Source organism: Enoplosus armatus, chromosome 17 (assembly GCF_043641665.1).
Source record: "Enoplosus armatus isolate fEnoArm2 chromosome 17, fEnoArm2.hap1, whole genome shotgun sequence".
In the NCBI taxonomy this organism is placed as follows: Eukaryota; Metazoa; Chordata; class Actinopteri; order Centrarchiformes; family Enoplosidae; genus Enoplosus; species Enoplosus armatus.
The window spans coordinates 18835192-18859062 of NC_092196.1; the positions used below are offsets into that span (position 1 = coordinate 18835192).

Here is a 23871-nt window from a genome sequence, read left to right on the forward strand (position 1 = left end):
GTTCCAGCTTCTTTCTGACACCTCTATGGAAGCCTGCTTGGCCAAACTTGTTTAGTGCCTTGGCTTTGTATGTATGCAGTATGAGACACACTGTACGCTGTGCTGGATTGTCCAGCTCAGTCACTGGCATCTAAGATACTGATGACAACATTGGGTCACTAAGGACAATGAGTCTCACTAAATAAGATGGTAGTGCCTCACAAAGCGCAACAATAATGGTGTATTCAGGTGTCAACTTATAAAGAAAAGTTTCAAAGTTTGTCACTAGGAAATTGTTCTTAAACACACAGCAATGTTTAACAAGCACGTAACAAATAGTGTTAACATTTAATTTCTGTTTTTCTGTAACCCTGTGATTAATAACATGACCTGGCTGCTAACAAGAACAAAACAGTGAAGTTTATGCCTGGCTTCCATGATTTATACTATCTATTTACCTACACTATCTGAACACAAACACATGCTAAATATGACCTGGTTATGAGCTATTTCCCCAAACACTCTATTAAACAGTTGACCAGCACACAGTGGATTTGAGGACAATGGGGCTTCTAAGGATGCACTGGTTGTGAGCAAATGTAGGCTGCATTTCTCAGCTGCACTTGGAGGAGCATTCAGTCTAGAAATCAGGCTTCTGAGGATCCTGCCACTGAACTGGGACACGGCTAATGACACTTAAAGTTGATGATATCCTTGAAGACAGCAAAGCCTGAGGTAGTTGTAGGCGCTGGTTGGATTCAAGGGATTATTGCTATGTATGCAACCCTGAGTGGACACACACACACACACACACACACACACACACAGTCAGTGTGGGGGAATATAGGATAAGTAGTACAACATAAACATGACACTTCTTCCAATGACCAAATCTTCGTAAGAAAGACAGTTTGTAGAGCAGTTGCCATAATTATTTGTTCACACCGTGAATGACTTGTTGTTGCCAGTGTTGATTTGTTCTCAGTGATTATTGGCTATGCAAAAGACTCTGAGTGCGTCTATGCAGTGGTTATCACATTTTTGATCAGGCATATTCTCTGTTTTCTGCTACTTTGCCACCTCTCGTAAAATTTTGTCAATCTGACAAGGTACATATGAGGCACTGTTTGTTTAAAATGAAAAAAGAGTTTGTCATCTGCTATAATAGTATAGATAAAATAGTTCTTCAAGTGTTGTTTCTGAGGCATTTAATCACGCAGTCTCTTAAATAAAAGCTGCATAAACTTAATATTGCAGTAGTAATCCATTATATTTACACTGGGCAGACAAACTAACAACATCAGTAGGGAAACAAGTGCAAAAATATCTGCTGTTGATGGTAAAGTTTCCTGAGCTGATATGTTTGCTGCCTGCACACATGCCGTAATTTCCAATGAGTGACTTGTTGCTTGTGTTGCCTGCAGGGACATGGCAGGCTAACAGCTACAGGGGGAATGTGATTGTGATGAGTGTGTTTGCATGTTTACATTACTTTGTACCTGATTCCCAATAGTAATCTACTTTCACACCTCAGTTGTACTGATTTGTGTGAACGTGTTTGTATGTACAGTATGTGCTCATTTATTCACTTGGTCCTTCAGAGCTTTTGAGGTCTGAGCTGGGCAGCAGAGATGGACAGAAGAGGACAAGAATAACAAAAAGACAGAACCTTTGCAGAGACAGAGAAGCTCTTACAGCCTGTGGAGAGCATTGTGCACTCAGTAGTATGAATGAAAAAGGCCATTGGGGGAAATGTGATTAGAAAAAAATGAGAAGAAGTTTGGAGAACAAGGGAAGGAAGCCAGTATAGAGAGAGGGATCGAGTAGTCGCAGCCATCAGGGTGGAGGAAAATTTAAAAAGAAGAAAAACCAGTGAAGAGACAAAGAGAGAGGGATGAACAGATGGAGTGGGCTGGGACTATTCTGGTGCACGATGGGATTATCAGCATGTGGTTACAGTATGTTACAGTTGACACGTATATATACCTCTCTGACTCACTACTGGATGGTCTTTCCATTCATAACAAGGCAAGAGTCTGTTAGAGGCCAGCAGCCCTCAGAGGCGGTGCTATTTCTTACAACAAAGTGGTTTAAACTCAGTGGCTGAGTGTTCATGTGTGTGACATGTCTGACCTGTCATGCTAGTAAGATAAGCCTCTTGTCATGGGCACATACAACTGAGAAAAATGTGTGAATTTAAACATTGTCATTCAGTCATGTCCTGTATTCAAAATCCAACTTAGGTAAGAAGTGATATCAGCAAAATGTACTTATCAAATTGTGATTGGTTTGAAGAAATACAAACAAACCAGAGCGTTTTTTTTCCCCCTATCCCAGAATGATAACGTGTTGAGCCAGACCTTTCTCCAAAGTGTGGAGATAGGTCTGGTAATGCGAGACTAATACATAAGTAACATTTTACTGTTGTAGCTGATCGAGGTGGAGCTACTTTATATACAGTATGGTGGTTTAGTTCAGTGGTTCCAAACCTAGGGGTCGGCACCCTCCAAAGTTTCACAAGATAAATCTGAGGGTTGTGAGATGATTAATGTGGAAGGAGAGTAGAAAAAAAGACAAAGTTCTGCTACACCAATTTACATTCATTTTTTTGACTTGTCTCTTATCTTTACTTTTTTTGTGAATTGCTGGATACATTTACCTATTTGGGTTTAATACAGTTAAGATTAAACCACTGGTTTAATCTTCAACAATGCATTGGAGTTTTGATTGACGTACATAAAATGCCTGTCAAATAAGGCTTTCCATAGACATACTATAACCTTAACCCATTGCTGTAATGATCACTTCTAAACTAAAAATAATATATACATCAAACTGCATCATCTCCAGCACATTACAGTTGAATGATAATCACCTATTTGGATGTTTGGTCTAAGATCAGACAAATGTCAATCCAACTCTTTTGCTTTATTTTTGAAGAATTTAACAATGTATAAATAAAACATAAAATATTTCATTGCTTTATGCACTCGTGTTATTTGTTTTGTCTGTCCCCTTATGTGCATCAAGCGTCATTGGGTCCCCTGAAAGACGCTGTAATAATGCAAGTTATTATTATTATGTATTATCATTTCAAGATAATTGACAAACAAAGCATATACATATATACTAAATACCCATATATACATACAGGAGTTCCAGTTTTATTCCAATACACTGTTAAAATCAGTTTCTGGTACTGGTGGTGATGTCATCAGAGGGGGAAACAGGAAGTGGGAAGCCGACGACAGAGGAGAAGAGTGGTGTAGGTGGGGAAGGGAAAAGTAACACCAGCAAGGTAAATGCTGTGATTCATAGATTTTAAAACTTGACTTTCCACCCATCATCTCATTTGATTAATGCGGAGGGTGAATGCAGACATGCAAGGATGTACAGTACATGTCCTCCCTGTCTTCTTTCATTTCTGTCTTGTGTTATTTCTAACTCTCTCTCTGTCTCTCCTCTGTCTCCTCTCTGCTAGTGACTATATCATTAAGGAGAAGACGGTGCTCCTGCAGAAAAAAGACAGCGAGGGTTTCGGCTTTGTGCTGAGAGGGGCCAAAGGTAAGAAATGTGAAATAAACCTTGCAATCACATCACTGACTTAGGTATGACAGTTCTAATCATATATGACATACTGTATCACATGCAATGCTAATGCATTCTCATATTTACATGGTGTCTCCAGCTCAGACTCCCATCGAGGAGTTCACTCCCACCCCGGCCTTCCCTGCCCTGCAGTACCTGGAGTCAGTGGACGAGGGAGGTGTCGCCTGGAGAGCCGGCCTCAGGATGGGGGATTTTCTGATAGAAGTACTGCCATTATTTACCACTGCATTATGGGTTGGAATTGAAAGCACTGAGAGATTTTCTCTAGAGGTTTCTGAAATAAAAAAACAATCAGGGTGTACGGTGGTGGTGTACAGTCCTCTAAATGTGGCATTTCAAAGGAAAAAAAAAAGATTAATCCGGATCCAAATCTTCATCAGAATTTTCTGTTCAAAATGTTGTTTTATAAAGCTTTTGAATTCACACTTGGATCCAGATCTGCACCAAAAACATGTTTTGTTCCATGACCCAAGGCCTCACTTTCTACCACATTTCATCAAAAGCTAGATACTTGCTTCTACCAGCCTGTAAAAACTATATAAAGTAATATATATTTCAGTCAAGCACATATCATTTCAAGATTTATTGATTCGTAGAACCACTGTTATTTCATATACTGTGACATTTGTTTTTATAAATAAGGTTTGGCTGATATTAATGTCCAAGAAGAACTCTGAACTACAAGTAATCACTTCATTCGTCTTTCACTGTCAGCCTGTTAGTTTTCACTTCCATCTGCTTTGTTGACATAAATGATGCCTGAGAACGTGAATGCAATTGAGAAAATATAGTAAAAATGACAATACGCCATGTTATGAAACACAATAACTCCTTGTCCCTCTTTGTTTCTGTCCCAGGTCAATGGTCAGAATGTTGTGAAGGTTGGTCATCGACAGGTTGTCAACATGATCCGGCAAGGTGGCAACAGCCTCATGGTCAAGGTTGTCATGGTAACCCGCAATCCCGACATGGAGGAGGGTTCAAGGAAGAAAAGTAAGAGTGCTACTGGAAGTGAATGCTGGTGATAACTGAATCTTGTTCTTGAACAGTTGACTGACCACTGTTGCCTTTGTCTCTTCTCTTCCCTCCAGTCCCCCAGCAGAGTAAAAGGCTGAGCACCCCGGCTATCGCCTTACGATCCAAATCCATGACTTCAGAACTGGAGGAGATGGGTAAGAAATTTGTTTTGGGGGGTGAAAAGAAGCAGACAGGGAAATGGCGACAAATGAGGAGAGCACTTTAAAGTTGAAGAGAAAGAGAAAAATAGATTGAGGTGATGATGAATGATAGAAACAAAGTAAAACCAGAGTGTTAGGGGTTGCTAAAGATGCTGAAAGTGTGAAGGGGAGTTGAGCTAGGACTAAATTTAGACAGCAAGAAAGTAGAGGTGGAGATGGTGTTGTTACTCAGTACCGCCGTGGATGACGGTCTCAATGCATTTCACTGTTCTTTCAGAGGTTCCACACTGTCACTTCCAGCACCCCCACTACAGGTAACCCCACCCAAAAAAAAGTGTCGCCATCCACCCTGTGATCCCTCTCTCACTGCCCGCCTCTCTTACCTCTTACCCCCCTGCATCCCCCACTGCTCCCTGGTCCGCCCACAGCTTTAACCCCAGCGCCCACAGAGCAGTCCACCAGCCCCTCTGCTCAACACACATACACAAACACGCACACACGCACACACACATAGACACTCAGCAAGTATTTGTTGCCAAGGTAACACTGCAGGGGAATGGGCGTCACCTCACAAGAGTTTTCCGGGTGCCAAGTTGCAAAGTGTCTGGTCTTCATGTATTGGTGAGCAAGTTGCAAAATATGTTCTTATTTTATTTTGTTGAAAACGTCTTTGATTCATTTGGAAGAAATCCCACCCAAGATAAAAGTATTGAGATGAGCAATTTTTGAGAAAAAAAACAACAACTTTGTTCCAGGTCTGTTGCTATGGTAACAGCATTATATGTGGCTATGCTTATGCCATCTCTATTTGAGGCAAAATAGTGGGAGGAGAGTGCATGGTGAGGGTCAACGCCCCCATTTGCAGATCAGAACGTTGGTGTTTTATTGGTGATTAATCTTCTAAACATTCATGGTGTTTGCCGTTGCTTTATCTGCCGCAGCTGTGTGGTTCTGAGCATGCCCAGTGAGCGATTGATGATGTATGAAGGCTGATGACATGTGAAGCTGCTGAAGGGGACGGGAATCTGCAGGGCTTTGTCAGCTGGTCTCAGATCTAGTTCTAGTAATTTCTCTCATAAACAATGACTTAAACTTGCCCAAACTGGTACCCAAACCTGCCCTGCCCTGCTGCTGTAAGTCAGGATCTGACTAAAGTTTATTTTGAGTGTAGAAATCAGCCCATTGCCTAATTCCTCCCCCATCTCTTCCCCTCACCTGCCTTCTCTCTGTGGTGTGACCTCACCTGACCAACACAAAGCATGAGCACCCAGTCTGAATCACAGGTACCAGTTTCCTTTGCAGTGAGACACCTTATAACTTAGATCCTCCTTGCTTTTGCCTCCCTCTGGATCAAGGTGAGAGGAGCACAATGTGTGATAAAGCCATGTCAGCCCCTGCCATATGCTTATTCTAATGCATTAGAATTCATTTAGCTGTGACGCCTATTAGACTATCTCACCTCTGTGATTGGTGCAGTGTCCCAGTTCACCTAGAAGTCATGCTGCAAGATAACAAGGACATTAAAAATGGAAATGATCCTGCAGTGCATTTCAGTCCACAAATTGCTGTTTTCCTGACACAAATTTCATGCAAGTGTTGATTAAATATGTTTGGACACGTGTTTTGACCAAACTATGGCTTATTTTTGAAAGGATTTGTGCAGTGCAGTAATGATGAGATGAAATGAACACAAGTTCAAAACCCTTTCATGCTTGGTTTAACCATCGGACATTAAAATGTAATTTCTGTTTAATTAAGCTCAATAAACTACACATTATGAAATATAACGGCTTGAGTATAAGTAAGGCAAATAACCCTATCCCTGTTCAGTTCACACACACAAGCTCACTCACACCAGTGGATGCAAACACTAAAGGGTCACCTTTAATTCCACCTCTTTACTCCCCTGTGGAATTGTCCCTTCACTGTTCACTGGTTTAACCACTAACTCTTTCTTTTTTTTGTCTCCTTTGTCCCCTCTTCACCGCTGGCGGGATCTTAACCATTTAACAGTGGAGAGAGGTGGGAGTCAGCTTCAGACTAATTCCACATTTGTGTGTGTGTGTTTTCAAGTGTGTTAGAGAGTAACAGCAAGAAGCATACTGTACGTATGTGCAGCATATTTACTGTAACATAAGTGTGCACGCTTCAGCTGTCTTAAAGTGTGGGTGTGATGTACGTTCTTTTACATCGAGGATCGAAAAGCTTGGCGAGGTGACTCAGTTTGTCAGGCTCCGGGGAATATGATTAGTATTCACTGTAACAACGCTATCGCACTTTCACTCCTGCCAAAACTTAAGTCTCCTTTTGTCCTCCTTCCAGCTGCTACCCCTTGGAAAAAAAAATCAGGTATGCTCTGGTACACTCTTGCTTAAGGCATTGTATTTATGTCTGTCCAAAATGACTTGGCACTCACCGCTCAGTCACTTACTGGGCTTATTCTGAGTTTCTTTTCTTTTAGAATTCGAGTCTTCACAAGTTACAGAGAAGAAGAGGACAGTCTATCAGATGGCTTTGAGTAAGGGAGCTCATGTTTGTCAGTGGATGTATCCTTAATCTCTTTCTCACTCACCTTCATCAAGTGTGTCTCTTTCTACACATTGTTTCCTTCATTTTGTTGCTGTCCATTTTTCTGTTTCATTGCCGTATGTCTCTTTCTCTCTCTCTCTCTTTCTTTTCTGTCTCTCTTTCTCTACCTTTTTATTCCCCCAGATAAACTAGATGAAATTCTTGCAGCCGCTCAGCAGACAATCAGCACCAATGAGGCACCGGGGGCACGGGGACAGGGGCCAAAAAGAGACAGGGGACGAAGTTTCTATGGCAATGAGGTGTGTATTGTGAAACATGCTACAGTATATTTACGTGAGTTATGTGTGTTTCCTGTGTTGACTGGGTCTGTCATCAGGTTGAGAAGACTGCCTGTCTACCATGAGATTGAGTTGTTGTAAGAGACAGAATAGAATATGGAATACAGATTTAAAGAATATCAAAGCAAAACTTGATGCAACCATTAGTTTCAACAGTAAGCTGCACTAGGAAAGACTTTCATTCAACATTTCCCCTCATTCCTGCATCAAAATGTTTGAAAAGTCAAAGATGCTGATTGAGTAAGACCCAAAGATTTGCATATAGATACACCTGAGTCAGGTATTATCACCTGGCCTGTTGTGTACAACACATGACCAATGTAAGAACAACACAAGAGGCTTTTCTTTTCACAAATGTATGGAACAGAATGTGTTGTCCAAAGATGTGTAACATGGTTATGTCTGCAGCAACATCTAATGTCTCATTTAAAGACATGAAAATGTTGCTATGTGAACAACTACTGTACCAGTGAATAAGTCAATTCCTGTGTAAACAGGCACGTTGGCAAACGTGTTGTCAGTCAGAAATCTGTTTTTATATTTCATAATTAACACCTGAAATGATGAAGGCACTTGCAAATGACAAGGTAATACAATTCATTTTTATGACTCATTTAAACCTGCATTAAATCATATAAATATATATATATCATGCAAAGGGGTCTCTCATAGTGCTGAAACTACAGAGAATTAACACCAAACTCAGCAACATTTAGTATTTTTTAGCTTATTATTTTAGTTCTCCGGCCCACAGATGTACTTTATGATTGAGTCTCATGGCTCCCTCCACTTTCTTTCAGCCAAACTACGGGGATCAGTCCGGGATGGGGATGATGTCGTCGGGGTTGGGCCTCGGCTATGACCGTGGCCAGTACACCTCAGGTCATGGCCCACAGCACGGTATGCTGCGGCAGAAATCCATCGGTGAGGCTGTCTGTTTTTTTCTGTCTGCCCCTCCATCCACCTGTCTGTCTGTCCTCTGGACCAGTAGAGGTCTACACTGTGCTGACCTGTTTGTCTGTGGCCAACAATGTCTTGTCTGTGGCCAAAAATGTGCGCACTTTGTATCTGTAACTGATCGTGTCCTACACTCACTTACTATACCTGTACTGTGAAACTAACATGTTTGTTTGTCTTATACTGACCCTACTACTATTTGTTATATACAGTAGTGCCACTAATTTCCTTGTTTTTTTCTGATGGCTTTTTTTCTGGTTTGCTACTTACTAAGGCTTCGCTAACTCTCCCCCCTGAAATAGTAATGTGCTCTCTGGTGACCAACAAAACAAATGCTGCTGTGTGATGCTGCCTAGTTGCTACTTGTTTGTTGAATATATAGCACTAACTGACTTACCAACTAACAGGCATAAGAATTGAGGACAGACTCGCTGACAGGTAGATGGGCAGGCAGATTTAGACAGACACTCTCATAGTTTCCTTTTTTCTGGCTCCATTTCCTCTCCAATCTTATTCTCCCCAAAACTTCTTCTTTTCTTGATCATCAGCCTCTCCACACCATGTGTATATCTATAAATCCCTATTTCATTCAAGTTTTTCTCCATTTGTGAATGCTGTATTGCAGGGGTGCCTGAGGAGGAGAAGCAGTTCCTGCATCCTCCAGCCATGAAGTTTGCTCGCAGTCTGTCGGTGCCTGGTCCGGACGACATCCCCCCTCCTCCCACCACAGCTCCACCAGACCCTCCATTTTCCTCTGCTCCGCCACTAGGTTGGAGAGCTAAGTCATCCCAGCAGCCCTCTGTCTCCGTGTCCCAGTCTACATCCACCTCTGCGCACTATCAGCCCTACTCCCAGTCAGTGCACTTCACCCATGGGGGCAGGGAGAGGGCAGGTGGTCCCAGCACTGGCTCTAGTGGTGGAGTGGTGGACCACGCAACCTCGTATGCACATGCAGCTGCCCATACTGCTCAAAGCAGGACTGCTTCACGGAAAGTTGCCTATACTGGTGAGCCTGTTGGAGCTGGCATAGGGGCTGGTGCAGGGGCCAAGGCAGCAGGTCTTAGGAGAGGCTACAGCACCGCCGTCCCCCCATCCAGCATCGCCACTGTAATACCCCAGCAACAACAGGCTACCCAGAGTCAGCCCCAGCGAGCAGACCGCAGTGCCGCTGGGGGTGGAGCAGGCGGCCCTAAAGGAGGGGCCCGGAGAGGTAAAGGCCCCCTGGTGAAACAATCCAAGGTAGAGGACCTGCGCATGGGCCAGGGTACACTGGGGGGCAAAGGCTCGGTGGAGAAAAGCTCCATCCCCATCCCCACCATTATCGTCAAGGCCCCTTCAACCAGCAGCAGTGGACGCAGCAGCCAGGGCAGCAGTGTGGAGGCTGACGCTCCTGCGTCAGGGGAGACAGATGAAACTAAGACCCCCCATGGTCCTCCTCCATCCACTCCTGCTCCACAGCCACCTGCCCCACCTTCTATCCCAGCACCACCACCTCCGTCCTTGCCTTCTATCCGAGCCCAGGATAACCTGGACTTTACCAGCCAGTTTGGGGCTGCCATTGTTGGTGCAGCTCGCCGAGACAGAGAACGGTTTCATGAAGCCCGCAGAAAGAGTGCCTCCTTGTTCATGTCTGCTGAGGAGGACGTGAGTCTTGGGGGAGTGAGTGATGGAATAGGAGGAGTAACGAGGACTCAGGTGTCACAGCAACAGCTTAGCACACAGGCTGAAAGTTCATCAACACGGCTGCGCCCTTCCAAGTCTATTGATGAGGGCATGTTCTCTGGGGACACCTTTATCCATCACACCCGCAGTATGCCACCAGCCTTTGGCCTACCTGAGTACTCATCACCTGCCCTGGACTATCAACCTAAGTCTGTGCCTACTGACTTGTACACAGCAGCAGGCAGGCAGCCAGCATCCTCTGCTACCACCACCTTCATTCACCCTCTAACAGGAAAGGCTCTTGACCCCACATCGCCACTAGGCCTTGCCCTGGCTGCCAGAGAGCGTGCTCTGAGGGATGACAGCAGGTTAAGGAGGGGAACAGAGCACCACTTCAGCCGCCAGATGTCAAGTGTGGTGTTTCCTTCGTCTACTGCCACCTCTCAGCCGGTGTCGTCCACCGCCCAGTCCTCCAGCTCCTCCTACCTGGTCACCTCATCTTCTCTGGCTGCCACCACGCCCACTGTTGGCCGCCCACCCTCACCCAGAATCCTCAGAGGAGTTGGGAGTGTGTGGAGTGAGGAAGGCAGTGGAGGAGAGAGGGAGCGGGAAGGAGGAGGGGCTCGCGAGGGACTAAGAGTTCGCTTCTCTGAGGACAAAACGGTCCACACGCACCACTACCAGTCTCAACCGTATCAGCCAACCTACAAGGAGAGGGAGCGGGAGAGGTCGAGGGAACGGGAGAGGGAGCTGTCGAGAGAAAGAGAGAGGGACAAAGAGAGAGAGGGTTACATGAGGAGGGCAGAGCAGGCTGCTGCCAATGCAGCGGCTGCTGATAGTGCTGCTCAGCAAGCATCCCAGTCTCAGCAGCCTCGGAGGCCCACTTTTCTCAGGATGGAAAGTCAAGCTGATGCCTATATCTTGTCCCTTACCCCTCCCTCTCCTCCACCTACCAGTGGTCAGCAGACAGTGAACACTACTGGGGCCACTGGGACTGGCCTGATGGTTCTCCCTCCCCCTGCCCCCTCAGTTGATGCGGACGATGAATTTGTCTACGCAGACCCCCTCCCACCTCCATTAGAGTTTGCTAACAGCTTTGACAGGGGAATAGGGGGAATATCAGGGTACTCACAACGTGGGATGCTACCCAACAGCCTGACCTCCCGCCAACAGCAGGTCCCACCTCCTCCACCTCCTCCTCCTCCCCCACCACCACCCCCTCCACCGCCCCAAAAAGAACCATTTGTAAGTGGGTTTCCTGCTCATACACCCCTGCCCTCACCTCAGGCAGGGGACTCCACTGCCTCCAGCCTCACATCTTACGACAGTGAGGTGGCTAACCTTACTCAGTCCGCTCCCTCCCCCTCCCAAACGTCACCCAACCCTCCACCCCCTGCCTCGCCCTCTACACTGCAGCCCACCTCAATAGCGGGACCTCCACCTCCCCCTTCAGTTTCACCACCACCTCCTCCCGGATCCTACCACAGACCCTTCTCTATGTCCCACCCTCACCACCTTTACAACAGCTCTCACACTCCTGGGCGCTCCTCCCCCACACCTCCCCCGCACACAGTTGCTCCTCCCCCGGCCTACCGTGGTCCCCCAGTGCCCTCCTCCAGTGCTGCCACCTCTGCTCCACTTAGGGGCACTGCCTCATACGCCACGACCGCTAGCTGTGCCGCTACAACCACCGCTGCTGCCACCACAACAAGCACCTCCACTCAGCTCTACCAAGAGCGAGCGCACACCACACATACAACATCCTCCACCGCCATCATGGGCAGTCGCAGGACAGGGGAGCACCACCGTCCTCCCCCTACTACCAAGAAAGGGGAGTCTCAGGAGACAGTGGTGGACTCTGGGATTGAAGAACTGGACAGTCGCAGCAGCAGTGACCACCACCTAGACAGCATCCTGGCTCTAAGTGGAGCCAGTGTCCGCGGAGACAGGCTGGACCGAGGGGAGAGAGGAGGTGGAGCTGGAGGGCGGATGGGAGGGGGAGGTGGGACAGGGGAATCAGAAAGGGGAGGAGATTTTCTGGAGTCTTACATGAGCTACCTGGATGGACAAACGTTTGAGATGCAGAATGCTACAGCAGCAGCCTCCACCTACCCAAAATCCAACAGGTTCAGAGAGGGAGTTCGCACCAGTGATCTACACAGACAGACCAGCACCGCTCCTGCATCCTTCCACTCCCACAGACGAAGGGACGAGCAGGAAGAGGACGATGTCGAGGAGGGAGCGACAGAGGATGAAAGTGGCCAGGATGGGTACGGGGTGAGGGACATGCAAAATTTGGGACGTCCCATTTCACCGTACTTTGATCGCCCGCGCACTCCTGAGATGAAGCCTCTCTGGGGCGAGGGGCAGATGACCGTTGACAGCCAGTCCGGGGCTCTTTTAGAGGGGAAGAAGATTTACCCTCCTGCATCCAGTATGAAACCCAGCATCATAAATGAGCTGAGCAGCAAACTGCATCAAAGAAGCAGGGACAGCTGGAGCAGCCAGAGACCACTGAGCAGACACAGGTACACATCAGTGAAAACTTTGGCTGTACGTTTTTCAATGTCACAGCATGAACTACATCTTTGGTTATTATTTAGGCACGGCAATGTCATTCTATTCATGTTTCACCTGTGTGAACGTATCAGTGTGCCACCTGTGAGTTCTTTACCTCCCACAATTGATGTTCAAGCCGTCTGTGAAAAACTGTTTATGTCTGTTTATGTCTTGTGTAAGTGTTGTCTATACTGTGTAAACCTCTCCTCTTTTATTTCTCTGGCTTTTTCCATGTGTTTCTCTCAGAAGCAGAAACAGGTAAAAGAGCCACTTCCACTCCTTTTTTTCCTGTCAGGGAGAACATAAAACTTTGACACAGTATGAAATTATTTTAATCCACAGGTTCTAAAAATTTCTGGACAATGTTTTACCAACATTTCCCGTAATGTGTATGCATGTTTTTAGTTTTCTGTTTTCTATCATGCTTTTCTCTTGTAACAATTTCTCTCCCTCTCCATTCACAGATTTTCAGAAGACTCAGCGTCAGCTCTGAGCCCTCCCTCGGCTCGATCCCAGTCACCGTCTCCAATCTCGTTATCGCAGCCATCGTTATCGCCGTCCCCCACCCCTGCCTCCCAGTACCCCAACTGGGGACGATCCCCCTCTCCTCAGCCTCCAGCTTCTTCTCAGCCTCCACGTTCCCATTCTCCGCTGTCCCCGACGTCTTACTCCCCTTACCCCACCTCCCCCAAACACAGACCTGTCTACCGGACCAAAGCCCTAGAATTCCAGTTCATCCCCAGTCGCGAGTCCCGTAAAGCAGAATCACACATGCTCCAGCGTAGGCGAGCACCCAGCCCCCTCATCTCCCCGTCAGAGAGGCCCAAACTGGGTCCACCACGGCCATCATCCCTTCCACTCCTCCCCACCACACCCCTATACAGTGCCATGTATGACCTCCGAGGTTCAATCACCCCTCCATCACCTGGGAACCCTCTTGGAGATCCTTACTTCTCGCCCTCTCCTCCCCTGTTTGCCCCCTCTGGTGCCCCTCCTCCTCCAAACTCCACCTTAGTTGTTTCTCGATCCCTCTCTCCAACTCACTTCCTGTCCGGGACCTCTTCTCCACCCTTGCACCCTCTCCCTCCACCTACCTGCCTGAGTTATCCCCATCTACCACCCCCTTCCCCTACAAAGCCTTTTGCCTCCAAGCCGCTGCCCTACTGGACCAAGTATGACGTTGCAGACTGGCTAGGATACCTGAACCTGGGTGAGCACAGAGAGCGTTTCCTGGACAACGAGATTGACGGCACCCATCTGCCCTCACTAACCAAGGACGACTATCTGGATTTGGGTGTGACACGTGTAGGCCACCGCATGAACATAGAACGGGCCCTGAGGAGCGTAATGGACAGGTATGGCTGGAATTGTTGGTTGCTGAGAAACACAATTGATCACTGCAACTAATTGATTAGATTGGAAGTGTCGCACATATGATCCGTAAATGTGTCCTGGCTGGACCATCTCAGTTATTTTGAATATTTCTAATTGGTTATACGCATTTCTCTCTACCTTTTCAAACATTTCACACATTTCTCTTTCCAAACATGCAGCTCAAAACAACACAACACACCAAAGCACTTCATACACATCTCAGGATGAACTATTGTACCATAACACTGACAATAATTGTGTTCCAACGTGATGTAGCAGCTCTTATTTATTTATTTTTTGCGTAAAGAAAGACTCCATTACAAAAACAGAAAAGCACCACTTAACTGCATAGATTGTGCTACCTGATGGTGTATGTTACAGAAAAGACTCTGAATGCTGCAATATGCTTCAGCAGGCTTTATTTTCCTGAACTAAAGTAATTCCAGAAATGCAATACAAAGCATGTATATATTCACTATACATACATGTATATGGGATCGCTACAGATGTAGATTTACAGCAGGACTAGCCAAGCCTGACAGTGAAGTCCATAAGTCTACATCCACTGTTGTTGTAGTGACTGCGTGAAGAGTTTTAAAAATGTGAACGCAGTATTGAGAAATGTTGAGAAATGTAACCAATTGTGAAAACTGTAATGTGTAATAATGTGTATTTTGATGTCTCTTGTAGCCCAGGCTGGTCAGTGATTTGAATCTAGAGTTAACAATATGACTGTAGGAAAGCACACAGGTGTTGTGAAGCTCTTTGAACACTTATATATAACACACACATACTAATAATATTATTACTTTAAACAATTGAGACCAGGTCTGAGATAATTGGTTATCCCCATGTCACACCAGCGTTATATTTACTTCTAGTGTTAAAATTAAGACATCATGAAATCTTCCCCCTCCCTTTTGTTATTCAGCTTATTGTTTGTCTTTCAGGATAAACATGTCAAGAATAATTTTCTTTTGGCCATTCACTCTGTTCACCATCTGTCCTTAATTCAAACTCCTAAAAAGCTCTAGCTCCTTGTCCACCAGAAGAACAGCGCCCTCTTCCTGTTTTATGCTGTAAAATATTTCGGTAGTTTTCACCACACTCCGTTCAAACAGAGGCTATAAACTCCTCAGTGAAATTCCCATTAGTTTATGGTAATGGTACTGCTGAAGAAGTAAACCTGGCCGTTGTCAGTCATCAAGTAATCAGTCTTTTCATTTCACAAAACCCGCCAAACTTCACTTGTGTCCTATGTTTGTTCTTCTGTCCGCAGGCTGTCCAGCAGCCCATTTCCCATTTCTGTTCTCTCACCTCGGGATGGACAGACTGAGAGGAGGAGGGACGACGGGAGTCGGAGCTGAGGTTGCAAACAAAGAGGCAGAAAGAGAGAGAGAGTAAGAAAGAAGGAGGGGTTGGAGTCAATGAGGGAGGAAGACACAACTGCTGCTATCCATGGTGGATTCACACAACAAATGAGGGGGAAACAGATTTCACACAGAGAGCGACAGAAAGAGGGAGTCAAGTCCCAAAGGGAGATGGAAACACAGGGACGGAAAAAGGGCTGACGATCCATAAAGACACCGGCTGGCGCTCCCAAGTTGTGGCAGGCTGATTTACACAAGTACACTCCCCACATGCATGCACGGTCACACCAATCTACAAACAAGTAACACAAACACACTTTCATCCAAAATGCATACGAAGACACTATGGCTGCAGCGGCGTGAAGAATAGTGATGAAACCGAACCAAATACATGAGAGGAACAATCAAAAGCCAGTTCGATTTTTTTTAATTGAGCAGGTGGTGGTGTTGGAGAGCTGGAGAAGATAAAGGTGTCCTTCATCGTGCAGCCATCTTGTTGAATGGTCCTCTTACCCCTCAGCTGGCTGGTTAAATTTGTCAGGTTTAAGAGTGGAACCCACCGAGAATATTTAGAGTGCAATCAATAACAACCCCTCCCCGTGTGAATGGATGTTTAAAATGTGTCTGAATATCATAGAGGATGAATATTTGAGGGTGAATGTCTGCAGGAGTTTGTCTGTCTGAATGGTGAACGTAGGACGACGCAGGGCAGTATATCATGACAGCTTCCACGTCTTTCAGAGGTGAGGAGGGCACAGACGGACACCATGCGTCCTTGGTTCAGGCCAAGGAGGCTGGCTGTGTGTGTTTGGCTTTGATTGGTTACGTCTTGTTTTTACCTCATCACTGGTAGGGCTCTGTCCTCACTGCAGGTCCTGTGATCAGGATCTTATGTGTTTCTCTATAGCTCTTTATCATCTTAAGTCTTATAACGACATATATACAGACTGGTCACTGTATCACAAATTTGTAGCAAAAATAAGTGCCCAGACCAACAAAAAAAGAAGAAAAAAAAAGAAACACACAGATACGCACACACAGGCACCCGAGTTATTACTATACATGCCTGCATGCATACACCAACATGTAGACACACACATACACACAAGCACTTACAAGTGATTGTGTTAGAGTTTATGGGACACCTTATATATAGACACACACTATATGTTTGGATCCAAGATGTACTTATACAAAAGGAGACTGTGCTTTCAACTGTTAGAAGGGATACGTGACAATGTGAAGAGAAACCCCCCCGAGGATTTTATTTACAGAGAAGGACTTCCTCAGCGTCGAGGCAACTGTTGTACACCCGTTCAGACCTTCCGTCCGAGGTTGACTGGAAAGGAGAGGGGAAGGGAAGAGGAAAAACTGCCATTTTCTTGCTCTTTCCCACCCAATCCCCCCTGCTCCTTCCAGGAGTGGCCCCTCTCTCTCTCTCTCTCGACAAAATCCAGGAGGAAACGAGCAGCCACCCGGCTGAGGGGATCTGAGAGAAATGCTTATATGGAGTTTTAATACTATGATTGTTCTTACAATTTTTAAACTTTAAATGGGAATACTGGAATACTGATATTGATATGAAGAGATTTATTGTTACTATATATCATTACTATCATCGTCCTTACTGTTATTATAGCTTCAGAGTTCCTGGTTTCTGCCTTTGGTGGTTGAGATGGCGCTCTTGTGCAGTCAGTGTATTTTCTGACTGTAGTGAAGATAATCGTGTTGGATAAATATATAAATATATATGTAAATGTAGGTATTTTTGAATTGAAAGATGCATATTATTTCGTGCACTGTACCCTTAACATTGCTTCTGTGTGACAAGAAGCATTGCAACTTAATGTGAAGCACATTTTAGAATCACTTCATTTTATTTTCTCCTTACAGTTTTTTTTCTTTTCTCAGACTAAAAAGCTTTAAATCAAAATTGCATGTTGACCTTTATGGCCTCAAAATATAATTTCCTCACTCTTTTAAAACTTTTAATAATACGGAGATGCTGAAAATGTAGCAAGTGTTACTCTGCGGATGTCCACGATACACATAAGTGAAAATGATGTATGACTTTATTTAGAAAAGATTTTACTTTTGGAAATCAGCCACCCCCTTTTGATTGATCACATACACAAGTTTCATTCTTTTTCCATGCCTTTATGTGCCATAAGTCCTTTTATTTCCCCATCAGCTTTCACTGCACATTTACATGTCATAACCTCAGTCCTGCTTTTCTCACTGTTGCTGAGATCAAATATAAGGGCTCTCTCATGACCTCTCTACCTTGAACAACACTTCACCTCTCCTGCTGCTTTTGAGTCCTCGAAACATATCAACAGTGCGTTTTACATCGGGGCATCGATGGGGAGTTTACTCTCCTTCCGGCCCTGAGTTTTCATAGATCATGTCGCTCAAAGTGCACACACACAGGCTACAAATGTGAATGAGCAAAGGTCATTAAGGGGCGGTTTGTCTCTGTAACTGCTTTGTGCTGGTGGTCAAGGAGAGATTATATTTGAATGCAAAGGGAAATAGCAATAAGGACGATGAAAATAATGGTCATCTAATTATGGTTTAAGATGTAAAAAAAAGTTTCAAAAGTTCTAAAGAATCTCTGTCTTCCAAATAATGTTTAACATGAAAAGGTACAACGTATTTATTTAACTGTTCTGCTTTCTATACAGTTCGACCCGTTCTCTACATCTGCCCCCTTCCACTGTTGACAGTGTTAAGAGCTCCAGTCGGTTTTCGCTCATTTGCATCTTCTTGTTTGTGCTAAGCACCTTCTGCAGTCGCTGACGTGTGCCAGTATGCTCACAGATCATTGTTTATTACCAGCATAATATGCAATGACCCTATTTCCATTAGCAACTGTGGCTTTTCACATTTCCCTTTAGAGGTTTTGAAGTAATTTTCAGCCAGAAAGGGGTCGTTTCTGAGAGGGTTAACAAGCAGAATGTGGCTTCCTGTCCAAACTCAATCCACAGCCAGATTCTACTTGTTTCTATCAGGTTTCTAAAAAGTCTGCTAGTGTAAATAGGAGCAATTAATAACTTTGGATAAGACATTTTGAAAACATCTCTTGCTGATACAATGATGTTCTCGTTAAGTGACTGGTGAGGAGAATTGTCTTTAAATCTTTTCTTTGCATTTAGAAGTTATAATCAAGCGTGATGGCCCATCGTCGCTGTCAGGAGAAAAAGTAAGATCTGAGGGAATCGGTCCGACTCTATAGAAAGCATTTCTTTTCCTTTAAGAGATCTTTTAAAAAATGAGAATATGAACTGAAGAAAGGTAACTTACAGAATATATATGTATATGTTACATGCATATACACACATTCATATAAACATATGAATTTCAAATGTTTTAAGAGATAATAAATTGTTAGAATTATAATAAAGATACAGAAACAAAGTTCTAATTTATGTTTTCTTGGCTTCATTTTCATGTGAAAACTGATCGTTACCCTGTGGAGGGCAACATACTACTGTACTGTTTTATTTCACATTGTCAAATGGATTCTAGAGTTGATTTCAAATCAATTTTTATATTAAAAAATAGGTTCTCACTTCTAGGTTCTATATATATGCTGAAAGTGTTGCAGTGATGCTTGAGATTACAGCCCACAAAGTACAGTGTACACGGTACAAAGTACCTATTGGCAGTTACGAGGGAATCATTCTGAGTTTAGGAGGGACCTAGAAATGAATGACATCCTCAGTTATTTTAAATTACCTAGTAAATATTAAATTACAGGGTACAGACAGTGAACCAACAGGTTTTGCCTATATCTCCTTTCACAATAGCTCTGTCATCAAAAAGGTGTCAAATTATGTGAAACTTTCACTGTATATAAAACAAACGTTCCTATAAAATGACTAATCAGCGCTGTGAACACCTTAAAGAGGGAACACACTGTTCTTCTACTGAATGTTGTCTGAAAAATACAGAAACATTTCTGTTTGAGTGGAAGTATGCGTGTTCGGCTACTCAGACGTTTTTGATCTGACAGGAGATAAAAGCTTGTTTTCCAACATTTGAGCGTCAGATGGATCCTGCACTACAGTACTGCTCCCCACTATTTCACCATTTTAAGCCTAAGGTTTTGTACTAGCACTAATAACGTACACAATACTGCATATTTTAACATTTACAATGTAATTTCCAAAATATATGATTAAAATGATACAATTTCAATAACACCATCACCCTGGTTTGCACATTTTTACTGCATCCTGTACTTATTAAATAGGTATTCAGTCATTTGAAGAGATTTAAAGTCCCTCTCCATCAAAGTTTACTATATACTTTTGAAATAGGTACCCATCAAGTATTTTATACCCTGTACATACTAATTAGAATCTAGTCTTACCAGTGTTGCTCACAGCAGCATACAGCAAAACCTGAAATGTTTCAAATTAACTGCGAAACAAAATTGTTGTTCATGTCTTGTCAGTAGATATTAACTTAATCAAAATAATTTCACTTAAGTATCAAGTTCTTGCTGCTGTGCCTCAGTAGATAATATAACAGTATAATATTTGTAGAAAAGTGAAGAAACCAATACTCTCAGATGCAGAGTTTTATTTGATTAATCAGAGCAAATACAGGACAATGATTACTGCAAATTCACATTGTAACAAAAAGAAAAGAAAATGACATTATAACATGGTTACAAAGCAGATGACGTCTGCTGGAGGACCCGTACCTGGAAAATAAACGGGAACACAGCAGTCAGACAAACAATGACTCAACAGCGTACTTATCCTACAAAAAGATAAACAGGAAGGAAAACAAAATGTTTAGTAATCGTCTCCTCAGACTCTGCCTTGTCAAGGGCAGAGCTGCACTTCTGTCAACACCGATTTTCTGAGCCCAGTGCAATACATCACAAGAGATCAACCTTCAGTCTTTTAAAAAAGGCCAAGAGATGAGGCATTATGACACAAACCTGATTTAAATCCAGTCTATGAGTGGCTTCACTTCCTTGAAGACCTGAAAAACAAAAGCAAGAGTTAATATGTTGTTTTAAGTATCTTTTTATACCATCATTACCCCGGGGATCAATTAAGTATTTCTGATACTAATTCATTAGTTTATTCTCTCCTCAGAAACTCTGGCTTGTCAGGGCCAAAGATGCACTTTTGTCTCCATACAGACTCAGAGCCCAGTGCAAGTCATCAGGGGAGGGGGATAGCTAAACGCACAGACATTTGAGTTTAAACAATTTGCAGGAATGAATGTAATCCATGCACAACAGACGCACTGGTGACAGTAACTGATATGTACAAGTATACTAGTTTCAATAAAATGCTCTCCTAAACATCTCTTATCAAAGCAATAAACTTCACCTTTAGTATACAATGATAGTGTTGATAGTGCCATCTTACCATTTCCAGTCATGTTGTGCTCGAAGCAAACAGACTTTCAACGACATATTGTGGCAAGATGCATCAATACACCAAAAATAGCATCACCAGCATGAGCAAGGGCTCTTTCAGTCAGCTTTGAGCACAACATCCCCGTTTCTGTAGGCACAGCACCACATCTACACTTCTGCCTCATCTTAAAGTTTTATTTTCACTGTCCTCGACACAAGAGTTCGTATGCTGTTATGTCAGAGTTGACTCTCATGGGGTTCATTGCCCTCCAGTGCTCACAGTTCATAACTACACCTTTGTCTATTGTGCAAATTTCATTTAGGAAGGTGTTCAAAGGAGTTTGTAAAAATGTGTCTGCCTTCAGTTGTTAGATCTGATAGTTACATTTAAAAATATGAGGATGCATAATTTCACATACCCGTGTGGACCCAAGCAGAGTCCGGGTTTGGTGGTTTCACTTACTGAAAGTGACCTGAAAGGACAAAAGCATGTGTTACTGTGTTGTCATGACTATTACCTTTGCCTAACATTAACCAAGTTCTCTCCTCAGAAACTCTGGCTTGTCAGGGCCAAAGATGCACTTTCATCTCCATCCAGACTCAGAGCCCAGTGCAAGTCATCAGGGGAGAGGGACAGTCCACATGTTCTAGATAATATACCATATGATCATATATAGGTCAAATTCAACACCGTTTGTATCATAAAAGGCAATCATTAATGTAATGTTCCTGATCCTTATCTTGTAATTACTATCTGTAGCTCATCGCATTGCACCAGACTGTTAGCTACCATGCTAATGTAAGCTTACCACGTGGAGACAGGCCCACGGTGTTACTGACTGTCCGGCTATTTCATCTGCTGATGTATGCTAATACAAACGATAGTAATGGTAATAGTAACCAAACCCAATTCAGAAATGTGTGAGTTTATAGTTGCCATGTTAAACAACAGACAACACTAGTCCTGTAAGTAACCACGTGCTTTGAGTCGTAGCCACGTGTCTTCGTGTCAAAATCGGCTGATAACTTATCCATCAAAGCCGGCTTATATTTTCATAAACCACTCAGTTTTCACAAACTCCCCTGCTGGTTATTACTGCTTGCGTTAATCAACCCGAATCAAAGTTTAACGTAATCTGAGTAGCACACAATTCGCAGCTATCAATGTTAACGTTATCTATCCACAGAACAGAGAGACGGTAATTGTACTCGATGTGTTACCAGTTATCACTACGACACTCTGCCAATCTAAACACATGTAATCACAAAAAGAGACTTCACATTAGTGAAATTCAAAATGTCATCTTACCAGCTCCACCACTGATGTTACAGGAGAAGCAGAGAGGAACCTACTGACTGTTACTGGTTATACTTCTTCGTCTTTTTATTATTTGCGGTTGGCGGCCAGTTTATAAGCGCATTAGCGCCCCCTAATGGGCTGGAGTGAAACGCGGGGCAGAAAATGGACTAACAAACACGTCTAAATTCTCTCTTTTCAACCTTTTACAACCTTATTAAATGGCTATGTCTTCCCGCGATGCCTCCCCAAGAAGACTTGCTAACTTAACTTAATCTTAATGTTTTGGGGAAAAAACCCCTGATCAAATAATTTTTCAATTGGCTTCAAGCTAGTTAGCCTTACTGTAATGAATAACTGAGCGAACAATACAACGGTCTCAGTGACAGTTATAACGTTTTTTTTTTTATCTAACCTAAGCTTGGAATTGCATTTGCCTTATCGTTTGGTAGAGCTGGTCGCATTTGCCAGCGTTTAAAATAGTATTATCCACTTCACTTGCCATTTCCAAAGAGCTCTCAAGAGGTAAATTGAGATGTCTGGTTCAGCACATTCACAAACAGATATACTACAAAAGTGGTTGTTTGAAATAAGAATTGCCATTACTGCCCTCCGGTGGCCACACTGCGTAACTACATGCTTATTTGAAATATTATATTTTGAAAGTACCAACCGGAAATGTTGCTATGTTATTGCGTTTGACTTTACTGGTATAATGCAGTTGCAGTTCTTTATTGTAACCACTAGAGGGCACAAATACATATGATTTTAAATACACAAGTTTGGACATTGTCCAAATTTAGCTAAAAGAAGACAGAAAACGCATCACGTTCATCAAAGATTACAGATTAAATTTGTCCTTGCATAAGAAAATAATAACTATAATAATTATACTATTCCAAATTAAATATGTATATATATAAATATATGTTCTATATGTTTATTTCTTAAATCATGCATATTTCTGCCCTCTAGTGGTCACAATGCACAACTTCAGAAGATGAACTAAAGAAGTTGCGGTTATTCACTGAGACCAGAAGAGGGCACACTTACCATCATAAACGAACAAACAAAATAGAAGTAAAAGAAAAGACCATATTAACACTTACAATGAACATACACTCTTTTTTTTTTTTTTTAAATTACAACAAAAAAAATTACAAAAAAAATAAAATTATATATATATATATATATATATATATATATATATATATATATATATAGTTGTGTTGTGCACTCATCCACAAAAAGCTTTCTTTCAGCACAAGCTTCACAATACAAGCAGCCTAGCCGGCAAGAAGGCTCCCGAAAAGTAGCGTACTGCCTACTTCCTAGCCTATTTTAGCTCCTTCGCTTGTTATGTGACAGTCACTGTGCAAGCTGTGCTTTTCGAGTATGATAATAATCATGAGTGTTGATACCCTCTAGAGGTCACATCTCATCACACCTCCATCTCATACTTGTTGTACGTTTTAGTATTTGTTTTGCTAAACGCTGAGTTGTAATTACTCATTGTGACCCCTAGAGGGCAGACACACATAAATACATGTGTTGAAAATCAAGGCAGACACAATAGCATAGTAATACTTCCGGTGAGAATTTCAAAATAAAAATTGCAGATAGCTGTAGTTCCGCA

General features: G+C 43.3%; 1 protein-coding gene, 1 long non-coding RNA gene and 3 other non-coding genes across 5 annotated transcripts in view; 1 reads left to right on the top strand and 4 right to left on the bottom strand.

The window, feature by feature from the left end:
- The window catches only part of shank1 (SH3 and multiple ankyrin repeat domains 1), a 44204-nt gene extending 28652 nt beyond the window's left edge, over window positions 1-15552 (top strand). The window contains exons 15-27 of the mRNA XM_070922648.1: window positions 3461-3543; window positions 3668-3792; window positions 4446-4581; window positions 4680-4760; window positions 6780-6788; window positions 7089-7115; window positions 7228-7284; window positions 7479-7594; window positions 8434-8557; window positions 9216-12780; window positions 13058-13069; window positions 13276-14166; window positions 15465-15552. Coding sequence (XP_070778749.1) covers window positions 3461-3543; window positions 3668-3792; window positions 4446-4581; window positions 4680-4760; window positions 6780-6788; window positions 7089-7115; window positions 7228-7284; window positions 7479-7594; window positions 8434-8557; window positions 9216-12780; window positions 13058-13069; window positions 13276-14166; window positions 15465-15552 — 5314 coding nt within the window. The remainder of the gene's footprint in view (window positions 1-3460; window positions 3544-3667; window positions 3793-4445; window positions 4582-4679; window positions 4761-6779; window positions 6789-7088; window positions 7116-7227; window positions 7285-7478; window positions 7595-8433; window positions 8558-9215; window positions 12781-13057; window positions 13070-13275; window positions 14167-15464) is intronic.
- Window positions 15553-20179: 4627 nt separating this feature from the next.
- LOC139300825 (uncharacterized) lies at window positions 20180-22308 on the bottom strand. Its single transcript, XR_011598855.1, has 4 exons — window positions 22248-22308; window positions 21358-21411; window positions 20510-20553; window positions 20180-20266 (listed from the first exon to the last, which is right to left on the bottom strand). It is a non-coding gene; the product is annotated as an uncharacterized lncRNA (long non-coding RNA).
- On the bottom strand, window positions 20369-20458 carry LOC139300848 (small nucleolar RNA SNORD88). Its single transcript, XR_011598868.1, has one exon. It is a non-coding gene; the product is annotated as a small nucleolar RNA SNORD88 (small nucleolar RNA).
- LOC139300846 (small nucleolar RNA SNORD88) lies at window positions 20659-20750 on the bottom strand. The gene has a single exon (XR_011598866.1). It is a non-coding gene; the product is annotated as a small nucleolar RNA SNORD88 (small nucleolar RNA).
- Window positions 21479-21570, bottom strand: LOC139300845 (small nucleolar RNA SNORD88). The gene has a single exon (XR_011598865.1). It is a non-coding gene; the product is annotated as a small nucleolar RNA SNORD88 (small nucleolar RNA).
- Window positions 22309-23871: the final 1563 nt, after the last annotated feature.